The 24,480-nt window shown below is 45.9% G+C and overlaps 1 protein-coding gene across 3 annotated transcripts in view; it reads right to left on the bottom strand.

Annotated features, from left to right (window-relative positions):
• SPRED2 (sprouty related EVH1 domain containing 2) overlaps positions 1 to 24,480 on the bottom strand; it is a 115,600-nt gene that overhangs the window by 14,309 nt on the left and 76,811 nt on the right. For all 3 annotated transcript variants that reach the window (XM_037048059.1, XM_037048057.1, XM_037048060.1), the window contains 3 exons: positions 15,389 to 15,566; positions 6,158 to 6,326; positions 3,963 to 4,027 (listed from right to left, as the gene is read on the bottom strand). In XM_037048059.1, the coding sequence (XP_036903954.1) occupies positions 3,963 to 4,027; positions 6,158 to 6,326; positions 15,389 to 15,566 (412 nt within the window). The remainder of the gene's footprint in view (positions 1 to 3,962; positions 4,028 to 6,157; positions 6,327 to 15,388; positions 15,567 to 24,480) is intronic.

Consider the following 24,480-nt stretch of genomic DNA (forward strand, 5'->3'; position numbering starts at 1 on the left):
AAGCCTCTCAAATTCCAAGAACTATCTTTCTGAAGAGGTGGCTGGTTTAAGGTACCCTCGCCACCCAGCAAGGCAAATAAATGTCCAGCTAACTCTTGTCCTAATGTGCCATTATGTCCACAGTGGATGTACTGCTTCCTGACACCAGACAGAGAATACAGAGGGCAGAAGTGCACCTAGAGCCACAGAAGTCAACCCCTGCCGCGTCTCTCTATCTCTGAACCCCCAGCCAGGGGGATCGGGACGAGCTGCCGTAACTAAGGTGTCTGTCTCAATCCTTCCATCTCCCTTGACCTCTCCCATTCTGAGAAGACCTCTCTTATTCTTTTTTTTTTAAAGATCAATTCATGTACATAGATCACTTGATATCTCAAACAGCAGTCCTGCCCCTCTCCGTCTGCGCCTCTCCCTCCTCAGAGGAGTAAGTACACTCTGAACTCCTGTGGCCCCTCTTGTATTTGTCTCCATTTTTTCAATCCCATGGAGTTTATACTATTTCCTGATTTGCAGATTTAGATATTATTTAAGGACTGCTTATTATGGAAGATGAAGATTTAGCTATTTTATACACTTTCAAGTATCTTTCTATGAAGCAAATATTTCCCTAATCCCCCAGCTTTAGAGCCAGAATCCAGCCACTCAGCGCAAGGACAGCTGAAGCACCCACAGCACTTGAGCGGATTCTGGGCCCACCCGCCCCAGAGCGCGCACGCACTGCAGATGCGCTCTCCTGAGGTCGCACTTGAAGAATCCGTGTCTGTCTGTGATGTTGGTTCCTACACCATCTCATCAACGTTACAATGAAATGACATTGACTGAAATGACATTACTTGAGGACCTGTTGTATTGGGGGTTCAGGTCACCCTTTTATTGGGCATTGATAGAGCAAAGCTCTATAGGCTTGCAGAAATTGGAATGATAAATAACCTGCTTCTAGTTGGATGAAGATCCATTCACTCAGCAAGCTAAGACAGGAAAGCCAAAAGAGGGGCAGGCTCTCAAGTGGCCAGAGATAAACAACAGAGTGCTATGGTATTTTAACAAGAGACAATGATCACTAGTGGTCAAGGGGGAAATATGAGGACACACTAGTGGGTAAACGGCCCAAACATACAAAGTTGGAACGGCTGCTAATTGGGAGTTTGTGGTGGTTCTGGCAGGATGCACACCAGCCTGGTGGCAGTAAAATGGAACAGGGAGCCATGGGCACTGGCAACAGGTGCATGGGTAGGGCAGCTGTGCACACGTGTGTGCACTGCAACATGCCTGTCCTGTTCTGAGAAGGCAGGCAGACAAGCTGTTTGGAGGGACACCTGTCAGGGTTGGGAAGTGTGAGCAGCAGCAGCCCACGCCTGGTGGGCACCCAGGCCAGAAAACTGCTCCGTGGGGAGCCGGGTGCCCCTTCCTCCACTGCATTCCCTAACGTGGGATGTGCGTCAGCGTCCTGTCCACAACATCCTGCTTCCTTCCTCAGCCCAAGGAATCCCTTGAAACAGGGAAACCCAAGCTCCACCAACAGAAACGGAAGACACACTCCTAGGTCCTCAGTGGCACCTCCACAGGTCTTTCCACACGCATGCTGTTCTCCTAGAATGTTCTCCTAACCCCAGTCCATCTTACACTCTTTCAGTGACAAATGAGTTCCAAGTTCTAAACGTCTGTCTTAGTAGTAAAAGTGTTTGAAGGCAGCACACTGTGGGCAGCTGTGGACTACACAGGAGCTGTCGCAGCTGCTCATTTCCTCGGCTCCAGCTTGAAGACATCTCATTTGGGCTAAGTCTACCGACAGGGAGCTCACAAACAAACGGGAAACACGGTGCGGCAGCTGCTGCTGACCTGCCCATCACTGCATGGGATGTCTTCCTAACAGTCGATGGCCTGATGACTGGGAATGTCTTGAGGGAGGTCCCATTACTAACAGTCCCTTATTTGTAAACAAATGCATTGGAAGCAACGGGTCATATACATTGGGGCTACATAGAACGAAATCAGGTGAAGCTCCTTTTCCAGTGAGTTCCACGTGTCTGGAAGCAGCAGGCCTGTTTCTGCACTTCCTTCCAGGCATTGGGCATGACTCTGGAGCAGATGCTTATCCCCTGTGGATTAAAGGGCAAAACCAGGAGGGATGCTGGCTTCTATCACCCCTCTGCCTCTTGCCCTCTCCCAATTCTATAAATCACTTCTGGCAGGTAGCTGGGAAGCAGCTGCGAAGGACAGTTTTGCTCTAGAGCACAGGAAGCCACCTTTTAACCCGCCTGCTATTGTTTGTCTCTCAAAATGTGACAAAGGAACAGATGTAAGCATCGCGCCAACTGCTGAGAAGCTCTGCTTGGAGCACCATGGGAAGCCTGTTCGGAGCCACATCACACCAGCCACTCCAAGAAGGACAACCGAGTCCATTTCCTGAAATCCCCCACCCACCCTGGTCACAGCGGGTTGGGACCCTCAACACTCGGGCAACTCTCACACACGTCCCTGCGGTTCCCAGCGGGCAGCCACTTGCCGAACCCCATGCAAATGACAGATCCAGGGCAGCCTCACCTCCTAGTAGTCTTCTCCGACCCCCACCCCTTCCCGTTAGCGACTCTGGTTCACAGTCCTCTACAGTCTGTGCCAGTCTCTAAGCCTTTCATGGCCAATCTCATCTCTGTCCAAACTACCCTGTTATCTAGCACGAGGGCTGGAGCTATGGCTTACACACCTCTGTGTTCCGCAAGTAGTGTTTCAAATCACTAGCTGCATGATGAGTCTACTAGAAAGCGAGTTTAAAGAGTTGCAACCAATATTTTAAAATAAATAAAAACTAGCTTACAAGTGATACTCTTGGAACAACTGAGGAAGGACTGGGGAACTACTGATGATATCAGATTCCTATTAGTTTTCTTAGGTGCAGCAATGGTGCTGTGTTTGCACAAGAGGACGCTTTACTCTTAGGAGGTGGGTGCTGGACTCATGAGAGGCGCCTGACCTTCAGCTGATCAGCACAAAGGTAGGGGCGTGCATGCCCACGTCTGTGTGCACAGCCACGTGCACAGACGGAGCGAACGGGGCAAAGTGCTACAACTGCTGACTGTGTTCCCTGTACTATTCTTCACATTCTCCTATGTGCTTGGAAAGTCTCATAATTAAAAGTAGAAAAAATGAAAAAGAATAGAAAAAATAACAGTGCAGAGTATGAAGGACAGTCTGGTTTCTGGTGTCTCTGGATGTGTGTGTGTGTGTGTGTGTGTGTGTGTGCGCGCGCCCTAGGTTCCAACATAAATGTATTTCATACTGTAGGTCAAGGCCAAGAGTTTGACAATGCTGCCCTCGCCGCAGCAAGCACACAGCAGGCGTGCAATGGACTGTTTGTTAATTAACTTCTAGAAGCCCAGGACTTAAAAGAAGCAGCAAGCTGAGAAATCGTGTTTCCAGTTATATCCCATTAACTCAAGCTGTGTCAAAACGTCCGCGCCCTTTCCTGCCTTAGCATAGTCGGGCCCAACCCCACTCAGCCTTCAGGCCTTTCTTAGCGAATGTTTAATTACTCAGCAGCCAGGCTACTCTGGCTTTTTCCTGCGGTGCTGCAGAGGCGGGTGTGTTGAAGACTCTCAGTAGGGTGACCAATTGTCCTGATTTGCCTGGGACTGAAGTGTTTTGCAGGACTAGGGACTTTCAGCATTAAGACTAGGCCAGTCCAGGCAAACCAGACAGCTGTTTTCACTGTAGATCTGAGGGAAGACTGCCAGAGAACCTGGGACAGGTCCGAGAGAGTCGATACTGCTATGTCGCGTGCTGACGTTACCACCGCAACAGGAAAAATGAAGGTAAACCCAGCACAGAAAAACTTGTGACAGAGAGTCCTCTCTGATGGCACCCCAACAGCACAGCAGATGCCAAGCTGCAGTGTCTCTCATGCCCTTAAACAGAACCTCCCCCAGTCATTCCCCACTAACGTGGAAAGCAAAGGACAGAGAACTTACTGTGAAAACATCGTCATCCCCAAGCTCAGCTTCATTATGGATGGTAGAAGATGACGTGGTTGAGCCTGAAACGACAAAAAATGTAGTGAGTGTTTTCGCAGAGGGTAAGTCAGACCCAACCCTTTAAAGGGTGTATGTGAATAAAACCACATTCCATTCCTTTCGTATTTGGATCACCAGCAGAAATATGCTACCTGGGAATTAACACTTTTAATTTACTCTTCTTTCATTGATTCTTGCCAGGATGCTCCCTGAATGAACTCTGCAGACTGTTGTTCCCAGTGAACCCCTCAAATTTTGCACCAGCCACTAGACAACAAGCACACAGAGAGGCAACACAGGGAGGAGGTGCGAGGAGAGCTGCCCACTGCTTGGGGCTACATGGTCAAGGCCAGCCCCCGCCAGCGACCCCCAGGTCCCAACTGTGTACAGTGGGCAGAGCGTCGAGAGGAGAACTCCCAGGTTAGACCCACCATCACCTCACTGTGTAAACTGGTCTTGGCTTTCTGGTCTTTCCATGGACTGAGGGGGGCATTTGGTGCATGGTGACCTCCTGTTCTGAAATTTGGACACTGCACTCTGAAACCCAGGCTGAGGGAGCCACCCTCTCGGTGGACCCCAGGGCAGTACTTCTCCCTGGCAATCCTAGGGCCCCAGTGCGCCTGCTCTTTCCGCAGGCCGAAACCCTGGTTTACTCCATCGTGGGATGAGCGGGTCCTTTAGGGTTCGCTGCATTTACTTTTTCATCTCTTTCCTCATTCTGGTACACCGACCAGTAGAACTTCCCCCAGCTCCCTGTTAATAGTACCTATTGGCTCAACAAAGGACAGGTCATGGCCAAAAGGAAAAGTATTTAAATTTGCGTGAGTGATAGATACACCAAAAGAAGAACTTATTCTGCATCTTCTCCTTTTCTTGGCTAGATCTTAAAAAATGGCTCAGAAAGGGAAGAGGAATATTTAAATTTCCAGTGAGTCACCAGAGGAAGAGTAAGTCCCATAATACCCTCTGTGTGATTCCTATTGATCTTTCAGGATTTTTCTCTGCTATTTGAATTATTTCAAGTCAATCACTGACTGCTTAAGGCCAGTTTGATAGAATACAGCTGAGTAGAGTGTATATATGGAAAAAAAAAAGGCAAGTAATCAATTTAGTAGATTCAGTAACTAAGTACACTGACACTCTGCAAACTGCTATCAGTAATACAGGAGCTATTTTCTCTCTAAACATTTCAAAGCGATGTTTAACATTCTACCCATTCATTACTTATGTAAGACCAATGATGTGAACAGTCATTTTCACAGGCTGTCACGTGGCTGTAGTCTACAGATTCATGTTCTGGCTACAATTGTCTTACTACTGATGTCAAGCAGTTTTTCATTGAAGATTTGCTTTTCTCTCTTCCCACAAATCCACAATGAATAAAATGACTTCCTAATAAGTTTATTTCTTAAACAGATGAAACATACACTCTTTTATGACTAAATTGATATAATATTGTATAATCAATTAACTCCGAGTTTGGCTCTTTGCTGGACACCTCTTTCTTCACAGGGCTGCGGTGCCATCGCCCCTCGGATCTGACAGCCGGACGTGTTCAAGGGGAGAACCTCCGTGTTTGCGTCTCTGGACTCCAGAGAAGCCCATGAGGTCTGGCGGCCTAAGAGCCTCCCAGGCCAGGATCAAATGCAACATGATGTCTACTGACCACTCACCAGAGACCAGGGCCCAAACCAAACCAGGGCTCCAGGAGTCCTAGGGCCCTTTCCCGGTCAGTGGCAGCTGTGCCCTGGGCTCTGTTCACGAAAGGGCAGTAGGCCTGGGGCCGTCTGGGCCCACTGGAGTCCGGTCTCCACTTCTGAGTCAAGACAGACCAGACCAAAGCCATTTCAGTAGTCAGGGGGAAGTGGACTCCATCAAAAACTCATTCACATGCAAAGCTAGAACTTGTCTTTCCAAAGTAAAGTCTAAAAACCAATTGGGAACGATCCTTACACTCTGAAACCCACCTCCTTCCCCCCTGTATTCTCCACTTTATAATTGTTCTCCTGGCTGTTCCTAAAGTTTTGGCATCTACTGACCAGGCCCCCGCAAAACACCTGCATATAAACTAAAATTATATGATGGTGGACAATTGGAATTAATAACTCAGAAAGTTAACAGTCCCACCAAGCACGCAGTGACAAATTCAGTACCTTCTATGAGGTCTTCAATTGCTTTCCGCACTCCCCTGTCAAAGGCTCGAGCATCAGCAGGACTTTGAAAAGTAAGCCCGAACTTCCTATTGTCGACCTTCCAGTGATGAAAGGTTGGGTTGGCTTTGGTGTAAACCAAGTCCTTTCTCACGTAGCACTCCAGCACCACCTGAAGGGTCGAAACACACAGGCCAGTTACTCATGAAACAGTCACGATGGAGCCTGGTTACAAAGATCTAATTAGGAACCATCCATCGCTGGTGGCGGCAACCAATGAAAACCCTCCACCGCTGCCATCACCTATCTGTGAGTCTCTCCATCTAGAAAGACCTCTGCTTGCCTCCGAGGACCAACCACTCTTTGCTGACCCATCATCTCATTCCACCCCATCCCCTTGCCTCTGGTGATGCCCACTGTACTGATACTCCTTAACCATACTCTTCCTCTTTCTCCTCCTTCTTCCACATCCCCTACCTGGGGGACACTAAGCTGAGGCCCAGGTCTCGGGGCTTTGCTCTGTTCCAGGGTTACTGCTTCTATACCAGGGCCTTTGCATTAGTGGCTCTCAGTCTCCCCTCCTTTGACCTGATGGGTGTTTTCCAGTGACCTCAAATTCAACATGTTGAAAAGTTAATCTGCTCTGAAATTTCTGCCACTAATTTCCTCTCCCAACTTCCTCCTACCTAGCAATGCCAACCCCTCTCTGTCCATCTGTTCGGTTCAAAATCTCCATAACTATCTTTGCCTCTTCTGCTTTCTCTACCCCTGTATTATTAATCAATCACTAAGTCCATTTCATTTCCCCTTCAATTTCTTTTATATCAATCCATTTCAATTGCTACTACCCTGATTTGGATGTCTATTAGCCAAGTATCTGAGCTAAAACTTTGAGCAGATTGTATCTCAGACCCTCAGTCTTTTATCTCTAAAATAGAAATAACACTAACATTTATCAATGGGAGCACATGCATGAACATGCTCTAAAAACACTGAATGAAGAGAAACTTAACAGGGTCACACTCATTTTCCAGTATATTTGTACCATGAAGTTCTACTTTTATTTATTCATTCCCATTCTTGGCATCTTCACAATTTAGTACTAGATTTCACATTATTCTCTAACATTCCTTGTGCCTTAGTCTTATTCCCCTAACTAGACTATAAAAGATCAAGAAGTATTATAAAACACCTCCATGTCTAGCACAGTGTTATTGTTGATAGAGATACCAGAGTATAATGTTACACTATACAAGAAGCATTGCAATCATGTGAATGTAAATTCTATTCTTTATTCACACACACACACAAAAAAACCCCTCTAAAATATCAACAATATTTATTCCTATGGACACCAAAACAATTTTGCTAAGTGTTAATGGCTTTGATCTTATTCTGGCAAAGCTCTTCATTTAACAAAATGAAACCTTACTAAGTGATGGGGAAGAGTAAAGGCCTGCCTGAATTAGTATAAATTCAAACCAGCAAATATTTTTTTAAAGATTATTTATTTATCTTTAGAGGGGAAAGAAAGGAGAGAAGGAGAGAAATACCAATGTATGGTTGCCTCTCATGTGTCCCCTGCTGGGAACTGGCCTGCAACCCAGGCATGTACCCTGCCTGGGAATCGAACCATGATTGTGTGGTTTGCAGGCCCGCACTCAATCCACTGAGCTACACCAGCCAGGCTAGTTTTTAAAAGATTTTATTTACTTATTTTTAGAAGGGAAGGGAAGGAGAGAGGGAGAGAAATATCAATGTATGCTTGCCTGTCTTGGGTCCCCTGCTGGGAACTGGCCTGTAACCCAGGCATGTGCCCTGCCTGGGAATCGAACCACAATTCTTTGGTTCGCAGGCCTGTGCTCAATCCACTGAGCTAAATATTTTTAAATGACTACCGGTTTCAAAGATACATCTGGCAAACAGAAATGAAGCTCTGCCTCCTACAGGTCCCCTAACTTATACACATGAAAACAACCAGCAAACGGGTGTATCACGCAGTAGTCCCAAGCAGTTAACTTCATTACCCTGTATTGAAAGAAGACAACAGTCCCTTCACACAGTTCTATTTATGATTAAATTGCTTATTATGGCCATTTCCCCCTAAGAATAGTGCAATGGCTAAATGTCAGCCCAGCCCCATTCCAAACTGAGGAAATCCAAATAACCCAGGCTTTAACTAACAAATGTTATCTATTTTAGAATTTAATAGTCTCAATTCAAAGTCTTGAAATAAACTCTTTGTAAAAACAAAGACTTCATTTTCCCATATTTTTAGAGTGAAAAAAATTAGTCTTCATTTGATGTTTTCCAAGTTCAAGATTATTATAACAGTACATTTTTTAACATAAGTTTAATAAATTCATAGACAAGTAAGTGTAGCCACCTAAGTTAAGTGAGGGGGAGGGGATCAGAAACCACCTCTTTATGTCCTCTTCAGCAAAACAACATCATTACATACTTTAATGATAAAAATTTAAAGTTAGGAAGCTTTAATCTTACCAAAAGGTATAAACTATCTAGTGAAATTCTGACACCAACTTAAAACTTGAGAGGCTTTTAAAAATATCTTTTTAAATGAGATGCATGGGGAGGAAAAAAGTAATCGTATATTTTTGTTGGAAGCTTTAAAAAACCTACACAGGAAATACAAGTTGTAAAAGAGTTTAAGTAATTTCGACGAATTATATGAACGCTTCATTCTTACTTATCTTTCCCTCCCCCACCCTCCCTGCCTGTCCGTTTCCAGGGTTGCCCACTGTCAGTGTGGTAGACGCAACCCCAGGGCCCTTTTGGTGGCCTGAGTACCTCAGTTTATGTGTAAGTGTGTTTAATGTGGCCACACCTACAAATTACTACTTGCCTCTTATTTTCCTTAAAAGCATGTTTTAAGATACAGGAAGTTAAAAGTTATTCTCTTTAACAGCTCCTAATATTCCTCAGTATGAATGTATTAGAATGAGTCAGCCATTCTCCCCACAAATGGGGTTTTTAGGTTATTTCTAACTGGTCACTTTTACAGACAGCACTGGAACGAACACCCTTATACAAGTTCTCAAATTTCAGCCTGTGGCTCTTGGGAGCGCTCCGGCTCCGCGCCCCTGCTGTGCAGGGGGTTCCAGGATGGCACAACTGTTTTCATACATGACTTTTTTTGCCTTTTCATTGTGTTGCCATTTCTCCTAAAGGTGCGGAAGGACTGCTGGGTAAAGCTGCTGTGCCGTGGTACCAACCTGCACCAAAGTCACCAGATTCATCACTGTTTCACAGTCAAAGCAAAAAAGGCCAGTTTCACGTAGGACTGATCTTGATGAAGCCATTAAAAATGATTAAATCTTGACCCTTGAATGCGCGTCTTTCATTCTGTGTGATGAAATGGCAGTGCACATAACTGGACTCTCATCTCTGGTTCCGCCGCCAGTCTGCTTTGACATGTTGCTCTGGCTGAAGTGCAGGCAGCAACTCTGGCTTTGCACCAGTCATGGATGGGAAAGGGAAGAGGATTTCTAACAGCCTCTTCCCTCCGGCTGCACGGGAGGAATGACGACTGTCTCAAGAAAGGTGCTTGTGCAATTAATTATTTCAGCTGTGAGCTGAACTACCTGCTTTTTTCATGGACTCACTTAACAGATGCACTGACAGACCCACTATGGTTATTCAAACTTGTGTATCTGGCAGATATTTTCTTGACTATGGACACAGTGAGCCTGTCACTTCGAGGAGAACAAGCAGACGTTATTTGTGGCCAATAATAAAGTTTGAACTCTCAAGTGAAAGAATTGTGGACAGCTTCCCAATACTTAAAGATTCTTCTAATGAGATTAGTGGTGATATTAAGAAATGTGATTTTTTCCCTGGCTGGTGTAGCTCTGTGGATTGAGTGCGGGCCTGCGAACCAGATGATCGCGGTTCGATTCCCAGTCAGGGCACATGCCTGGGTTGCAGGCCAGTTCCCAGCAGGGGATGCACGAGAAGCAACCATACATTGATGTTTCTTTTCCTCTCTCTTCCCCTTCCCCTCTAAAGATAAATAAATAAAATTTTAAAAAGGTAGATCCATTAAAAAAAAAGAAATGTGATTTTTTGTTACTGTAGAGTTAAATGTATCAATGTTGGAAAGATCTGCTTAAATCAGTAAATCATTATTTTCCAAATGACCAGTGCATGAGGCTACGAAATCAGGAAGGAGGAAAAGACCCATTGAAGATAAACCAGTGGGTTTCAATGTAACAGTGTGAAAAATTCATCGATATGGTTTCAGATCCCAGTCATAGATAGAACGGTAAGCCAAGTGGTTGGTGCAGTATCAAAAAGTGTATCTGCAATGGTCTGAAAGGGTTATTAAATACTCCCTCCTCCAACTATATACCTGTGTGAGGCTGGATTCTCCTCATACTTCAACCAAAACATACTGCAATAGACTGAAAGCAGGAATACACATCAGAATCCAGTTATTTTCTATTATGCCTGGTATTAATGAGATTTGCAAAAGCATAAAACGACACTAGTCTTCTCCTAATTTTACTGTGGAAAATAGTTATATAGTTATTTCTTATAAAGAATGTCATATATACAAAAACTACTATTCAAGATTTGAGATTTTTTTCTACTTGAAGTTGTAACATGGTAAATACCAGTAGCTAAGTAGCTATACCCTACAAAGACAAAATCGCTCAGTCACTGGTCAGTGCACAGGGGCTGGAGACCAAGCACGGTGGAGGACTGCGGCAGGCGGTCCTTTATACAGGGTTCCGATGTGGAACTGCCAGGTAAAAGGGGCGCCCACTCAACGCAGTCAGGGTCCTGCCGGACTGCCTTTCAAAGAGCTCTGCCAGCTGGAACTCCCACCCAACACGTGTGAGAACTCAGGCCCTGCTCACGGGCAACGATGAGATAACCGGCCTTCGAGATTTTGTGGATCATCCTCCTAAGGTGGTTCTCGCAGGGCCTGTTTTCAGGAGTACACCCCTCTAATCCATCTAAAACAAGATGGAACTCAGAAACTTAAAAAAAATAAAATAAGTAGTCCTGGCTGGTGTAGCTCAGTGGATTGAGCGCGGGCCTGTGAACCAAATGATCGGGGTTCGATTCCCAATCAGGGCACATGCCTGGGTTGCAGGCCAGTTCTTAGCAGGGGACACATGAAAAGCAACCATACATTGATATTTCTCTCCCTCTCTCCTTCCCTTCCCTTCTAAAAATAAATAAATAAAATTAAAAAAAAACAAAATAAGTGTATTTTATTGTATTTTTCCCATTACAATTTATCCCCCTCTCAACCTCTTCCACCTCTACCCCGAACTCAGAAATTTTAAATTTGCATATCATTGCTCAGAAAAACTTGATTGTCCCCAACTCACAAAAGATCATCCAAATAGCAACTTGTGAATTGATGCCTGGAACAGACCTTCCCACAGAAACAACGGCAGTCAAGTTCACAGGCCTCTACAAATAATTCACACAACAAAAACTGATGGTTGAATTCTAGGACTGACCACGTGGGAAAAACTGTCGACTGCACGGTTTCTACCTGAAAAAGCACACTGCATCCCAGCTGGGATCCTGGCAGCTCTGACACCATCCATCCACTGTGTTCCAGAAATGATCTCCACTCTTTCCTCGAAAACCCACCACTTAGGCAGGAGTTCCTTCAACAACCCACCCACTTGCAGGGGTTGCACGTGGGCTCACATTCTCTAGTGAGTGGGAGTGCTACACTATGCAAGCTTGGAGGCCAAAGAACAGTCACCCTATCTCCAAGGGTGTGTGTGTGCACGCACACGTGGTGGGACAGGGCAGAGAGGGAGCCAAGTGGCAGAGTCGAGAGTCCAGGATTTCCCAGGGTGTGACATAAGAAGGCAAGGGGCAGAAAGATGGAGAAGCACGACTGGGCGTGGGTGTGTGTGTGATTTAAGTACCAGTGGCTATAAAAGTTCAAGAGAATCACTGCAAAGGGGTCAGGAAGGGGACGGAGTGATGGAGAAGCATGATGGGCAGAGCGAGAAGCACACAATCCTTTCGCAACAGCATCAGACGACAGAAGCTGGTCCACGCCCAGGGCTGCCCCGTCCCTCGGCAGAGTTGGTATGAAGGGATCGGGTTTTGGCCTCACAGTGAAATGGTTCCCGTGCTGGCTCTGCTAAGGACTGGTGCCCTAGATGGGGCAATGGATCACTTCTTGCAGCACCGAGGTTCCCACGACAAAGGACGTAAGAGTACTGTCCCACTACAGAATGTTGCAGGAATTTCACAGAAGTTATTTAGATAAAGGGCCTTCAACAAACTGGCAAAAGTTCATATAAAAGTTTATGTATTTATAAAATGAAGGAGCTGCATGAGATAATGTAAAGGCCATTTGGGGCTGACATATTCTATGACAAACCACAGAAATACCAGGGAAAAAAGATATAAACATTCAGGTCAGATAATTTGCTAACAAAAGTAACAAGCCCTGTTGTTACAAGCCCTGGCTGGTGTGGCTCAACTGCTTGGAACGTTGTACTTTAAACCAAAAGGTTTCGGGTTTGATTCCGGGTCAGGGCACATGCTTGGGCTGAAGGTTCCATCCCTGGTATGGATGCATGCAAAAAGCAATAAACTGATGCTTCTTTCTCACATCAGTGTTTCTCTTTCTCTCTCCCCTTCCCTTCTTACCTCTAAAATCAATGAGCATGTCCTCAGGTGAGGATAAAAAAAAAAGTAATAACAATAAAAAAGGGGGAAATTCTTTTCTGAAAATTTGGGAAAAAATCAACAAAAGTAAAAAGGCAAGGAAAAGACTATAAAAGTATTTGCAGCAAATATGGCAGATGGAGATTAATATCCTTATTATACAAGAGGGCACACAAAGGAGAAAAGATCTCAATAGGTATGTGAAGGACATTAATAGATAATTTAGTTGCCACTGTTTACCAAGCAGAAAAACATTTGATCTCATTGGTAATCAACAACATACTGATCTACAATAACAATAACTGATACTCTACTGAATTGGTAAAGATATAAAATACCTGATCTTCACTGTATGAAATTTTCATATATGCTGGTAACTGCTCTTTGAACAATAATCAAAAGTCACAAAAACTTGACCCTCAAATTATTCCAGAGAATAATATATGTGAAATATACAGGTAGGCATACAAATGCAGACAGACCCTGACCACTGTGGCTGGGTGGGCTGGGCATCACCCCGCAAACCAAGGGGTCGCTGGTTCGATTCCTGGTCAGGGCACGTACCTGGGTTGCTGGCCAGGTCCCTAGCTGCGGGCATGTGGGAGGTGACCAATCTTTGTTTCTCTCACACATTGATGTTTTTCTCCCTCTCCTTCTCCCTCCCTTTCCCTTTCTCTAATGGTAAACAAATAAAATCTTTAAAAAAACAAAACCAATGCAGATAGGTGATACTGGGGAGAGGGTAGAACCTTAATTAACACCTGACACTCAGGAGATGGTCAAATAAACAGAAAATATCAATCAATCCGATAATAACAACATGGAAAACTGCTTATAGGAATGTTAGGGCAAACCAATGAGACCCATTACTGTTTATAAGCTCTGATTACAGGTATGTAAAAACAAAAATATGCACAGGGAGGGAAAACTACATCAAAGAGCAAAAAGTGGCTGTACACATGTGACTCCGGTTCACTTTTGTGGTCCGAGTCACAGGGTATCAAACACTGGTTCCACACTCCCAGGATGAGTCACCGAGAACAAGGAGTCCTTCTGCACCTTAGCGTCTTCAGGTGTAACTCTACAGGCTGCTGTCGGGACACTGTGTTCCGACCTAACTAAAGGGCTAGCACAGTCAATGCTGGGTAAAGGAGAGTTATTTTATCTAATACTGGTGTGTGGTCACACTGCCTTTATGGTGAGTATCTTATAAACAAGAATGTTTAATTATTTGACTATTATGTAAGAGATTTCTTAAATAGACACACCTCTTAAAATGACCCATATTCTCAGTTTCAAATTTCATTCATTTCCTTTTCAGAAATGAATCCAGTGTGAAAACAGCATTTGTGTTCATTCATATATAACATTTACAAATTGTTCTGTCTTACTATTTTGTAACTTTTTAAAACAATAGTGTTTGTACCCTTCGCACACAAAACTCACCAGATGCCACCGGTGAGGGTTTCAGAGGTGACACTGACACACTCCTGCAGTGTCTTCATGTTTCTCTGTCGAGATCCTGTACAATCCTGCACATTCTGAATCATCTACCGGCTTCTGAGTAGATACTCCATAATCAAACACAGATAGGGGCAGTGTTCCTCCAGGCTCAGGGCCACCAGTTAGAAACAGATTCAGACGTTCAAATTCCCCTCATATCATAGATTCCTTCAAAACACAGAACTGGACATTCAAGTTCCTTCATGCCACTGAATGGACCATCCATGCCCCCAGCACTGGGAGGTCACGATTTCACTATGAGGTGTGTCGTTTCGAGCACTTACAAATCTACTACTGCAGAAGTGTGCTGATGCTGCTTTTTGTTGCCTTTTCCAAACATGTTTCATTCATTACATTATGAGAGAAAAGCTACAGCCCTGGCCGGTGTAGCTCAGTGGACTGAGCACGGGCTGGGAACCAAAGGGTCACAGGTTCGATTCCCAGTCAGGGCACATGCCTGGGCTGCAGGCCAGACCCCCAGTAGGGGGCACGTGAGAGGCAACCACACATTGATGTTTCTCTCCCTCTCTTTCTCCCTCCCTTTCCTTCTCTCTAAAAATAAATAAAATCTTAAAAATAAATCTATTAAAAAAAAAAGAAAAGCTACAGTACCTTGAAGATGAACATTTACTTAGAAGTAACCAAATATCAGATGACACTTTTTCTCTCCATTTTACCTTTTACCCCGTATTTTTAAAACTTCTGACCCCACAGCTCACTACCACCTGACTCATGAAAAGAACACCCTTCTGTTGTGAATGCCTTGTTACAGTTGTTACAGCGGCACAAAGGCAGCTCACTGAATCAAAGATGCAGACAAGACAGCCCCCTGTGTGACTTCTCAGCGTCCGAGCTACATGGTGCACAGTGGCTGTGCTGCAAAGCCAGGCCTGCGTTCTCCAACTGGCGACCGCTCCCCAGTTAGAACTTCTAAAGCTTCCACAAAAGTCTGAAGTCAGACCAAGAAGGGAAACATAACCCACGGCAAGAGGGCTATGACTTAAGGCACAGAAATCAGTCATCACTGACCGAACCCCCGCATTCCATGTCTGCCTTTACCAGTTTGTCTTTCTGCCGCTCGCCATGGATGAGAAAGCCGCTGCGTCCGTTGCCTTCGGGGTGCATGACCTTGCAGACCCCCACACGACTGATCCCGCCTCCTTCCTGTGGGAACCATCCCCCGCTGGAGTCATCTCTGGTCATAACCACAGCCTTGACACGCACGATATAGCTGTCACTAAAAACGACAAGAAGAATGGGGCATGACAACGGTCTGGTAGCTGCAGGACATGTTTCCCAGCACAAGATGACCCACCGAGCAGCAGCCAGCGTTTGCTGGACTCAGCAGAAGAAAGTGCATGCCTGGCAGCAACCTTAAAAGGCAGCCCATCTCTACTTTTAGGGGAAAAAAGGCCAAATCACTTATAATACTCAATATAAAATGACATCTTTTAAAAAGACATGCAGTAACTAAAAATATCTGTGAGCCTTTTAAGATATATGCAGGCATAACATTCTCCAATTCCTAGGTGGTAAGCATTAATGACAAAACAAATGAGCTGATCTCTACAGACTGGTATCTATGAGCTAGGAAAGACAAATCTATTACTTAAAAGGACATTGTGGTTTCAACACTTAAAACTCAGTTTATAATGAGTGACCAAGGTGTAACATTTTATGAAACAAACAATCCTCCAATTTAGCGTAACAACAGGAAAGTCCATTTCTAAACCACAAATTCCCCATGCAATCACTTATGTGTATATAGGTGGGGAAATAGTTCAATTTAAATATGCTCTACACAGGTGTACCCTTGTCTGATCCCGCATTTTCCAGTCTCAATTTCGATTTCACAGTAAGTTCCTCTGCACACTTGCCAAACATCCCCTTTCTCCTCTGGAGACCAACTCCAGTTTCTCTTCCTTCTTCACTGCTTTGTGGGAAATGTATCTGGATTTTCGGCAAGGCCACCAAATTTTCACTTGCTACTCTCTTTCTTTGGAAAGAGTTTTTTTTTTTTTTACTCATTCAAACAACGCTTGTCTTCTACGTGGCAGCCCCTGCGCCAGATTCCAGGGAAACAGAGATGCTGAGTAACACAGACCCCTCTTCCTGCCTCAGAGCCCGGCCACGCAGGCTGCGAGCTGCGAGACCACTGGGACAGTCCCTCTGCCCCACATCCCTCGCTGCCCCCAAGGGGAACTCGCACCCAGGTTGCCCATGATCCCCCACAGCTCACCCTGCACTGTGACTAACACCAACTGGGCCCACCAGACTCAAGGCCTAACACCCCCTTACCTTTCTCAGACTATCTATGTGTGTGTGTGTCAAAATATCCAACACATAATGTAAACTTTGCCATTTTAAGTGCACAATTCCATGGCATGAAGCACATTCACATTGTTCTGCAACCACCCCCACCATCCATCTCCAGAACATTTTTCATCTTCCCAGACTAAAACTCCACACTCATTACACACCAACTCCCCATTCTCCCCCTCCCCAGCCACTGGCCACCACCAGTCCACTCCCGGCACCTCACATGCATTCCTTTCATTTTCTTAACCTTCAATGCAGAGGTGCTCTGGGCTGAGCGTCTGTGGTTCACGCCCACCAGGCTGTCATCTCGCACATACTCTACCCCGCTGAGCCTAGCTGTGGGGCAGAGTATTCATTCACCCCTGCTGCCAGCGAGGGGCCCTCTCCCCAGTTCCTCCCAAGCTCACAAGTCTAACCATACTCCCACTACTCTTCTTCAGTCTTCCACACCTCTGGGTCACTCCCCCTCACTCCTTGAAGACATCAGCAAGTGGGCTCACTGTCCCACCCTCTCTCTCCCACAATCCCAGTTGTGAATCTTTGTAATTTCATTATTTACCCACAGGATCCCTGCAACTCCTTGGTCTCTCAGTTGCTGGGACTCCTCTCCTCTGATGCCCTGGTCTCACACCCAGCCACTGCCGCCCATGGCCAGGGCACACCCGTAACCTTGTCAAAACCAACACCTACACAACTTCCAGACTCTCAACTCCGAGCATCCTGCTCTCCAGCCACCACCTCCTGGCTCTGCAGCTCCCTCCCCAAGACCCCCTGGGAGCCACAGTCTAGTATTATGACCACTCCCTGGCCCATTCCCCACACCCCTCAGCCTCCCACTCGACTCTCTACCCAACCGAAGTTCCACGGGCTATCATGACACTCTTTTGCACAAAACCTTAACACATTTATTCTCTTTCCTCACTGCAATTGCCTGGCGAAACCCCAATCTTGATGGCATCCCACCATCTACTTAATTCCATGCTCGTACACCCGGGCTGCTGAACATGGTTCCAGGAAACCCCACTCTGTTTAACTTACAGGTCTAGTTTGGAAGTCCTAACCACCACCCTCCACGGGTCTTCATGTGCCACCCAGCACCCTGCTACGCCTCCCCAAACCGTCCCCAGCATGACTTCGCATGTCCTCCCACCACCTCCCTCTCGGATGACAGATGAGCGCACTTTAATATCACCGAGGAAGCAAACACAATCAGAAGAACCCTTGCACCGTCCCCACCAGCATGCCCCCGACTCTGTACCAGTGCGCGCTGCCTCTCCTTCCCTAACGGTGGCTGAACCATCCAGGACTGAAGCCAGGCCAACAACTGCAGCTTAGGTACTTTCTAAGTGCCGACAGTGCCCACATTCCTGTTTCTTTCCAGCCTTCTTCCCTCAGCTTCAGACCAGTAAAACCAGCTGTCTAGTGGGCACTTCAGATCAACTAGTTTCAGGTTGGATTCTCCATTCCCACCACCTTCCTATCCCACTGGTTCTCCCCCGGAAACGTAGGCCGACTCCACTTCTCACCACCTGTCAGCACTGCCCCGGATCCCCAGCTGCCAACACCTCTGAGACCATGGCAGAAGTCTCCCCACTGGCCTCCTTCCTTCCGCGCTTGCCCAACTTTCTAGGAAAATAGGTAACTCCTCAAGATTATGACACTCTACTCAAACAAACGCCCCAATAGTTTCCTATACGACTCTGAGTAAAAGCAATAACCTAGCTAGCACTTCCCTTACCACTCTCCTCCCTGCTAGCCCCGCTGCGGCCCCACTGCCTTCAATGGGCCTCCGAGTCAGGCACACTCCCACCTCCGGGACCTCGTGCATGCCACTTCTGTCCCTTAAAACCCCTTTCTCACTCTCCTCCCCACACACCAACTAGGCTCACTTTCACAGTTATTTATTTCACCATAGAAGACTTCTCTGTCCTCTTTGTATAAAGTAGCATCGTCCATTCCTCTTAAATCTTCTCACCCTGCTTTGTCCTCGTACATTCTACGGCATCAGCCTCTCCTTCTTTGTTCGCCCACCTTCCCCAACTAGAACGGAAACTTCCTAAGAGCAGAGACTTTGCCCTTTTTGTTTATTGCTATATCCTTACAGCCTGGAGGAGCAGCTTCCATGTAGTAGTTGTAGAGTGACTGAGTTACACACACGATATTCATAAACAGGTTTTTTAAAAAATTACTTGCAGCTAATAGAATCCGGAGAAAATAATGTTCAATTTCAATACTCATTTGTTTATGAGTCACAGTAGCTTAACTGGGATGGCGTAAAGCTTTCCTTTTCATTAAACAGGAGCACTGAATTAAAAAAAACCACATGGTTTACAGTACCTGGGTTCAATCATTAATGCATTTATCTCAGGATTCAACACGCACGTTCCTTTAGATTAGACAGATTGAAAACAAGGGCGACACCCCCATTTTCCAGCTTGGATGACAGATGAAGCTAACAAAAATACGGGAGATAATGAGGCTGCTTGTGGAAACACTAAAAGCTGAGGTGCCCGTGTAAACACTCAGGTGGCTGACTTTACCACTGGACAGCACCAAGGGAGTTCAGGAAGTGCTAGACAGCAGAACATGAAGGACCACCCGAGAAGTAAGAAAAGCAAGGGAAAGTATTGTACAGAAAGCTGAGAGGGAGAAGAGTTTCCAAGAAAGATCTGGTGAAACAAATACTAGAATACTTCCTTTGGACTTGACATTCTGGAAGTTTGGAGTGAGCTCCTTAATTACTTACATGCAAAAAAATTATACAGAATTGCTGAAATTGGGAAATAGTGAATATAAATTGAATAGGACCAGTAAACGCATGTAGAAAGTTACTAAAGAAAAAAATATCTAAGTTGGGGCAAGTGGACTTATAGTAGCAGGTGTGATTTAAAAAACTCTCATGGGCCCTAGCTGGTGTAGCTCAGTAGACTGAGCGCGAGCCTGCAAACCAAAGAATCATGGTTCGATTCCCAGTCAGGGCACATGCCTGGGTTGCAGGCCAGTTCCCAGCAGGGGACGTATGACAGGCAAACATACATTGATATTTCTCTCCCTCTCTCCTTCCCTTCCCCTCTAAAGATAAATAAAATCTAAAAATAAAAAATAAAAACTCTCATGAGGGCCGGCAAGCCACTTGAAAAGCCAACTGCAGTCCTGGCTGGCATAGCTCAGTGGATTGAGCTCAGGCTGTGAACCAAAGGGTCAGAGGTTCAATTACCAGTCGGGGCACATGCCTGGGTTATAGGCCAGGTCCCCAGTGGGGGCCATGTGAGAGGCAACCACACATTGATGTTTCTTCTCTCCTTCTCCCTCCCTTCCCCTCCCTAAAAAGAAATAAAATCTTTAAAAACAAAATAAAACTACTTTTTTTTTAAAAAGCCAACCGTAGCACGGAGAGCTCAGAAAATCAGAAAAAATGAGAACTAAAGATCAGAGGTGTTGGAGCCTCTGTGAAGATTTTTACAGGAGGAAAGCAAAGAAGAAAGCTGGGCCTGAGTGATGGAGATGGGTGACTCTCTTTAAGCCTGGGGTCACTGAGGTGTCTTCAGTTTTGTGCTTTCTCACTCAGAGCAGGTGCGGGACTCGACCCTGCCTGCGGTCCTACACAGCTGCGTGCTTCTCGGGCCCCGTGTGTGCCCCGCGGTGTGCTGGAAGCTCCCCAGGCACTGAGCCTCCTGTCGCCTCTCCACATTCCACTCCCAGGTGTGCTAGAAACCGGGTGGGCTTCATCAGGTTCTTGTACTTTAATGCTTCCCAGTCCATGAGCTACAGAGAGATTTTTTTTTAATCACAGTAATTTTTTTAGTGTCTTCAAACACTGTATGCTTCCAGGGACCTGTTCTACACAGCCGGCGAAGCCCACAGGAAGGTGTCCTGCAATTGCAGTGAATGACAGAACCTCCCAGACACTTGAGTGACTGGCTTTGTCTAATATTGCCTCCCTATTTTAGAATAACTCACCAAAACTTGATTTGAAGCTGTCCTTTTGTTCCCATAATTTTTGTGTTCTTTTAAAAAGTTGAATAAAAAATGTGAGATTACAATAAAAAGATTATGAGTATCTTATAACATTTGTTTAGATTAGTTGCATACAAACCACTCGAGAAAGTTGCATACAAACCCCTCCCAATACCCCATTTATTCTAGAAAAACTAAGGGTCCTCAGGATAGGTAATTCTCTAGCATGACACACAGCTTTTTCAACTCTCCTGTGAGGGCACTAAGGGTTCATCTGAACAGGAAGCGGCCAAGGTAAGTATCTGAAACTCTACACACCTCTTGTTAAAACATGCTTTCACTTTTTGTGTTGCAGCTGTGTGCTGGTCTCCTTTCCTCTGAGGGGATTAAGTATGAAAAGGACGTTTGCATTACTTATGTTAGTACCATAAACGTATTTCCAAAAAGTATTCATTCATTAGAGATTAAAAAAAAAATACCCCATCCCCTGGCTTCCAGACTACCAACTTTGACCTTGGCTTTCAGTCTGCAGCATCCTCTTTCCTGCCTTGGCTGCTGCTATGCCCCTCCCCAAGGCAAACTTCTTTGGGATGGGGTTGGGGGTGGGGGTGTTGGGCTGGGGGGACAGAAGCAAACCCCCTCTCCACCCCACCATCTGTGGCCACATCTCCACCAGCCAGCACTAACCGAGGCAGCTGGCTATTTAAAACAAGGCCGGGGGATAACATGTCATGCTGAAAGCTGCGAAGGATGTCTGGATAATCCAGCTGCATGGCTGCGTGCCAACTGCTTCCTATCTGCGGCGTGTTTACGTTACTCAGGCATTTCACCCCACCCAGAAGAGAAACGACAATGAGCACTACTACCAAAAGGTATAAAAGAGGAACACTGCTTCCCACCTCCCTGCCTCTCTTTCTCTAAAGCATTAATAAACAGCACGTTTTAACCAGATGTGGGGTTGGCTGGGCGGCGGGGTGGAGCAGGAAGGGCAAAGGTAGATTTGTTTTCTAATGTGCACAAGGAAAATGCTGCTAGCATGTCTTAGAAAATTTTCAGAAAATGTTATTGTCAGAAATAACAACAAAAATGCTTCTACAAGTTTCAACCGCTACAACAGTGTCACTAATTCAGGACTCAGTGCAGTTCCAGATGCATCCGAACACCAGGTGAGCAGGGCCCCAGACTCTGAGTCTGAGCTGAGCTGCCCCAGAATCAATGTCACAACAAACGCTGTTTGACTATCACCACCCAAACAATGCCATGTCCTCTAGGTGCATCTGGAGTAAAACCGACTCTTACAAATTAAGCTGGGGATCTGCTATGTAAATGTGGTTTAAGAAAAATGTTCTGTGTTCCTAACATGTGGCCTCATTTGTAAAAACAGGACTTGCTGTTCCATGATCACTCAACATGCAGAAGAGGTAGGTGGTATCCTAAAGCAGGACGGGGAGGCACAGACCAATTTCAAAGCCAGATTTTTATTTGCAGGGTGTGGGGGGATACTGATTCTACAGTGGCACAGCAAGGTCAGGATGTCAGGCCTTCATGTTTTCAAGTTCTCTCCAGATTCAAAGCTGGCCCTGTATGGGCCACGTTACAGGGGTAAACAAAGGAATTGTAGGAAATAGTGCCGAGGCAACACTGTGTCTGTAAATAATGTTCAGAGGCAGACAGGTCAGCAGTGCCTTGACCTTCTCAGTAGCTGAAGAAGCCTCTTTTTGAGCTTCAATTTCCTTATTTGCAAGAGGAGGGAAGAGAGGCAAAATCGGGGTGGAGAGAGAGGGCAAGAGATCTGCTCTGCTGCTGGGAAGCTCGAGGGTTAAAAGCAGTGACAGAGGCGAAGTGTCCAATACAGACAGGTTGTAGCCATCGTGATTGTTTCTGCTGAAAGGCTGACTTTGGTTACAAACACAGGTCCTTTAGAGACCAGCCTCACCAGCCACTGACTGCCTTTTTCAGAGAACTCCTTTTTTGGAGTGGCAGGGGGGCTGTCAGGAGAAAATCCAAAACGGACCTGGGGCAATTATCAATGCAAGTCAGATTTATAAAGACCAGGATGGAGCCTCCGTTCCGGGCACACCTGTAGAGCAAAGTAACTCCATATGCCATTTGGGAACAGGCCCTTCGCGCACACACACCCACCCACCCCCACCCCCCGCCCCCCGTTTCAGAGAAGGAGAATGGAACTTTTACATCCCCCATAAATACTTCCCGACCCCTCTCCTCAGTCAGCCCTTATCTGATTACAGGGCATCTTTATCTCTACATTATGCTAAACATTACATTCACTTCCTCCCAGCTCCCTTTCCACCTTTACCCACTTCACCAGACCTTGAAAGGGATTAGCTGAAATCCAGCCTCTCAGGCTCCCCCTTCCAGCCGGCAAAGCCCAGCTGCCAGGGGAGCCTCACAGAGCCCCAAGGCTGCAGTGGGGCCAGGCACCCTGCTCGTTGCAGTCTCGCCCCTGCCCAGCCCATCCTTCCTGTGCCTGTAGATTTCTACAGGCTCTTTGGTTTCCTTGAATTATATACAGATATATAAAATATCATACTGTATAAAATGTAGATATGAAATATATATGTCTAGCCATTTTTTAAAAAAATCAACAAAATATTTCAGCAGAATCAAATGTGTGAGAAGCCAAAGATATTGGCCACATTCTATTTAAGTGGGTGGTGGTTCCATGAGTGGCTGTTTTATTAAGTATCAACTACTTAAGAATTTTTTTCAAGTCGACTGCCCTGGTTTTAGAAATTTATATATTCTGAACTTTACAGCCAAGGAAAGTTATACATAATGTAGTTTCCTGTATGGTGGGGGCTGTGATTTTCTGTCTGTATGAGCCACTGAAGGCAGAATATTTGCTCTGCCTGCTTAATGTTCACGCAAAAGGTGCGCACTGCGAGCACTGGTTGGGACATCACAGAAAAATGGTGGCCAGAAAATCCCGCCGAAGACGCTGGACCTGGCAGGAGCCAATGCTGCAGACCATCTCTCCCCTCAAATGCTGACACTCAGGCACTGCGAAGCAGCAAGAAACTTTCTGGACAGTGAACGTCTCTGCTTGCTAAAGAGAGCTGGCTTTCGTGACATCAGAATTGGGGAAGCTCAAAAGTGGGCTGAAGTCACGTAAGAAAAGGCTTCCCCACAGTAAACTATCGTCTGTGCAATTGGCCATGAAGTCCCCTTGATGGAAAGTTGTCTTGGGAACTGCCTCACTCCAGTATCTTGGAGGGGAGAAAAAACTCTTAAGTATTCGAACAGGTCCTAACGTCATGATTGTGACCTCCTGGTGCCAAGGCATTCTGGCAGTGACCAGATATACCCGGGGAGGTAAATCTCCACTCCAATCTGCGTTCCTGCTTTTCTCCTGAGATGCCATAGTTCACCCTGCCCATGAGGAGTAATTCCCCCAGAGGATTACAACAGAACTTTCATAGGTTTTAGCTTCACAATGCACATTTTTAAAATGGTACTGCGTTTCTAGGAATGGACCCCAACGTGCTGTATCGCAAAGGGCAGTGGTGGTTGCGAGTGCTTGCCTGGCAGCACGCGGGCACGGAACCTTCACCCAGGAGTTAATGAGAGGAAAGCTAGGCTCCTGCTTATATTGCAGGAGCCCCAGACGGGGTGTGAATAGGTTTTCCTTCATTATTATGTGTGGGTTCAGAATCTGGGAAAGTGTTTTAGGAATCCCTGCTTTAGTCTTGCACCATAATTAAGTTCTGTAACTGCTGCAAGGTCCCTAGAGCCCTCCAAGTCCAAATTCTACCCTCACCCCGAGGGGGAGTATAGGGCATGCTCATTCTCATCCTCACACGCCACATCTAATACCAACTTCTTTGTTGTTGATGCTACCTAGTTACACTGTGGCC

Source organism: Sturnira hondurensis, unplaced genomic scaffold (genome assembly GCF_014824575.4).
Source record: "Sturnira hondurensis isolate 20B ecotype Veracruz unplaced genomic scaffold, ASM1482457v3 Scaffold0006413, whole genome shotgun sequence".
In the NCBI taxonomy this organism is placed as follows: Eukaryota; Metazoa; Chordata; class Mammalia; order Chiroptera; family Phyllostomidae; genus Sturnira; species Sturnira hondurensis.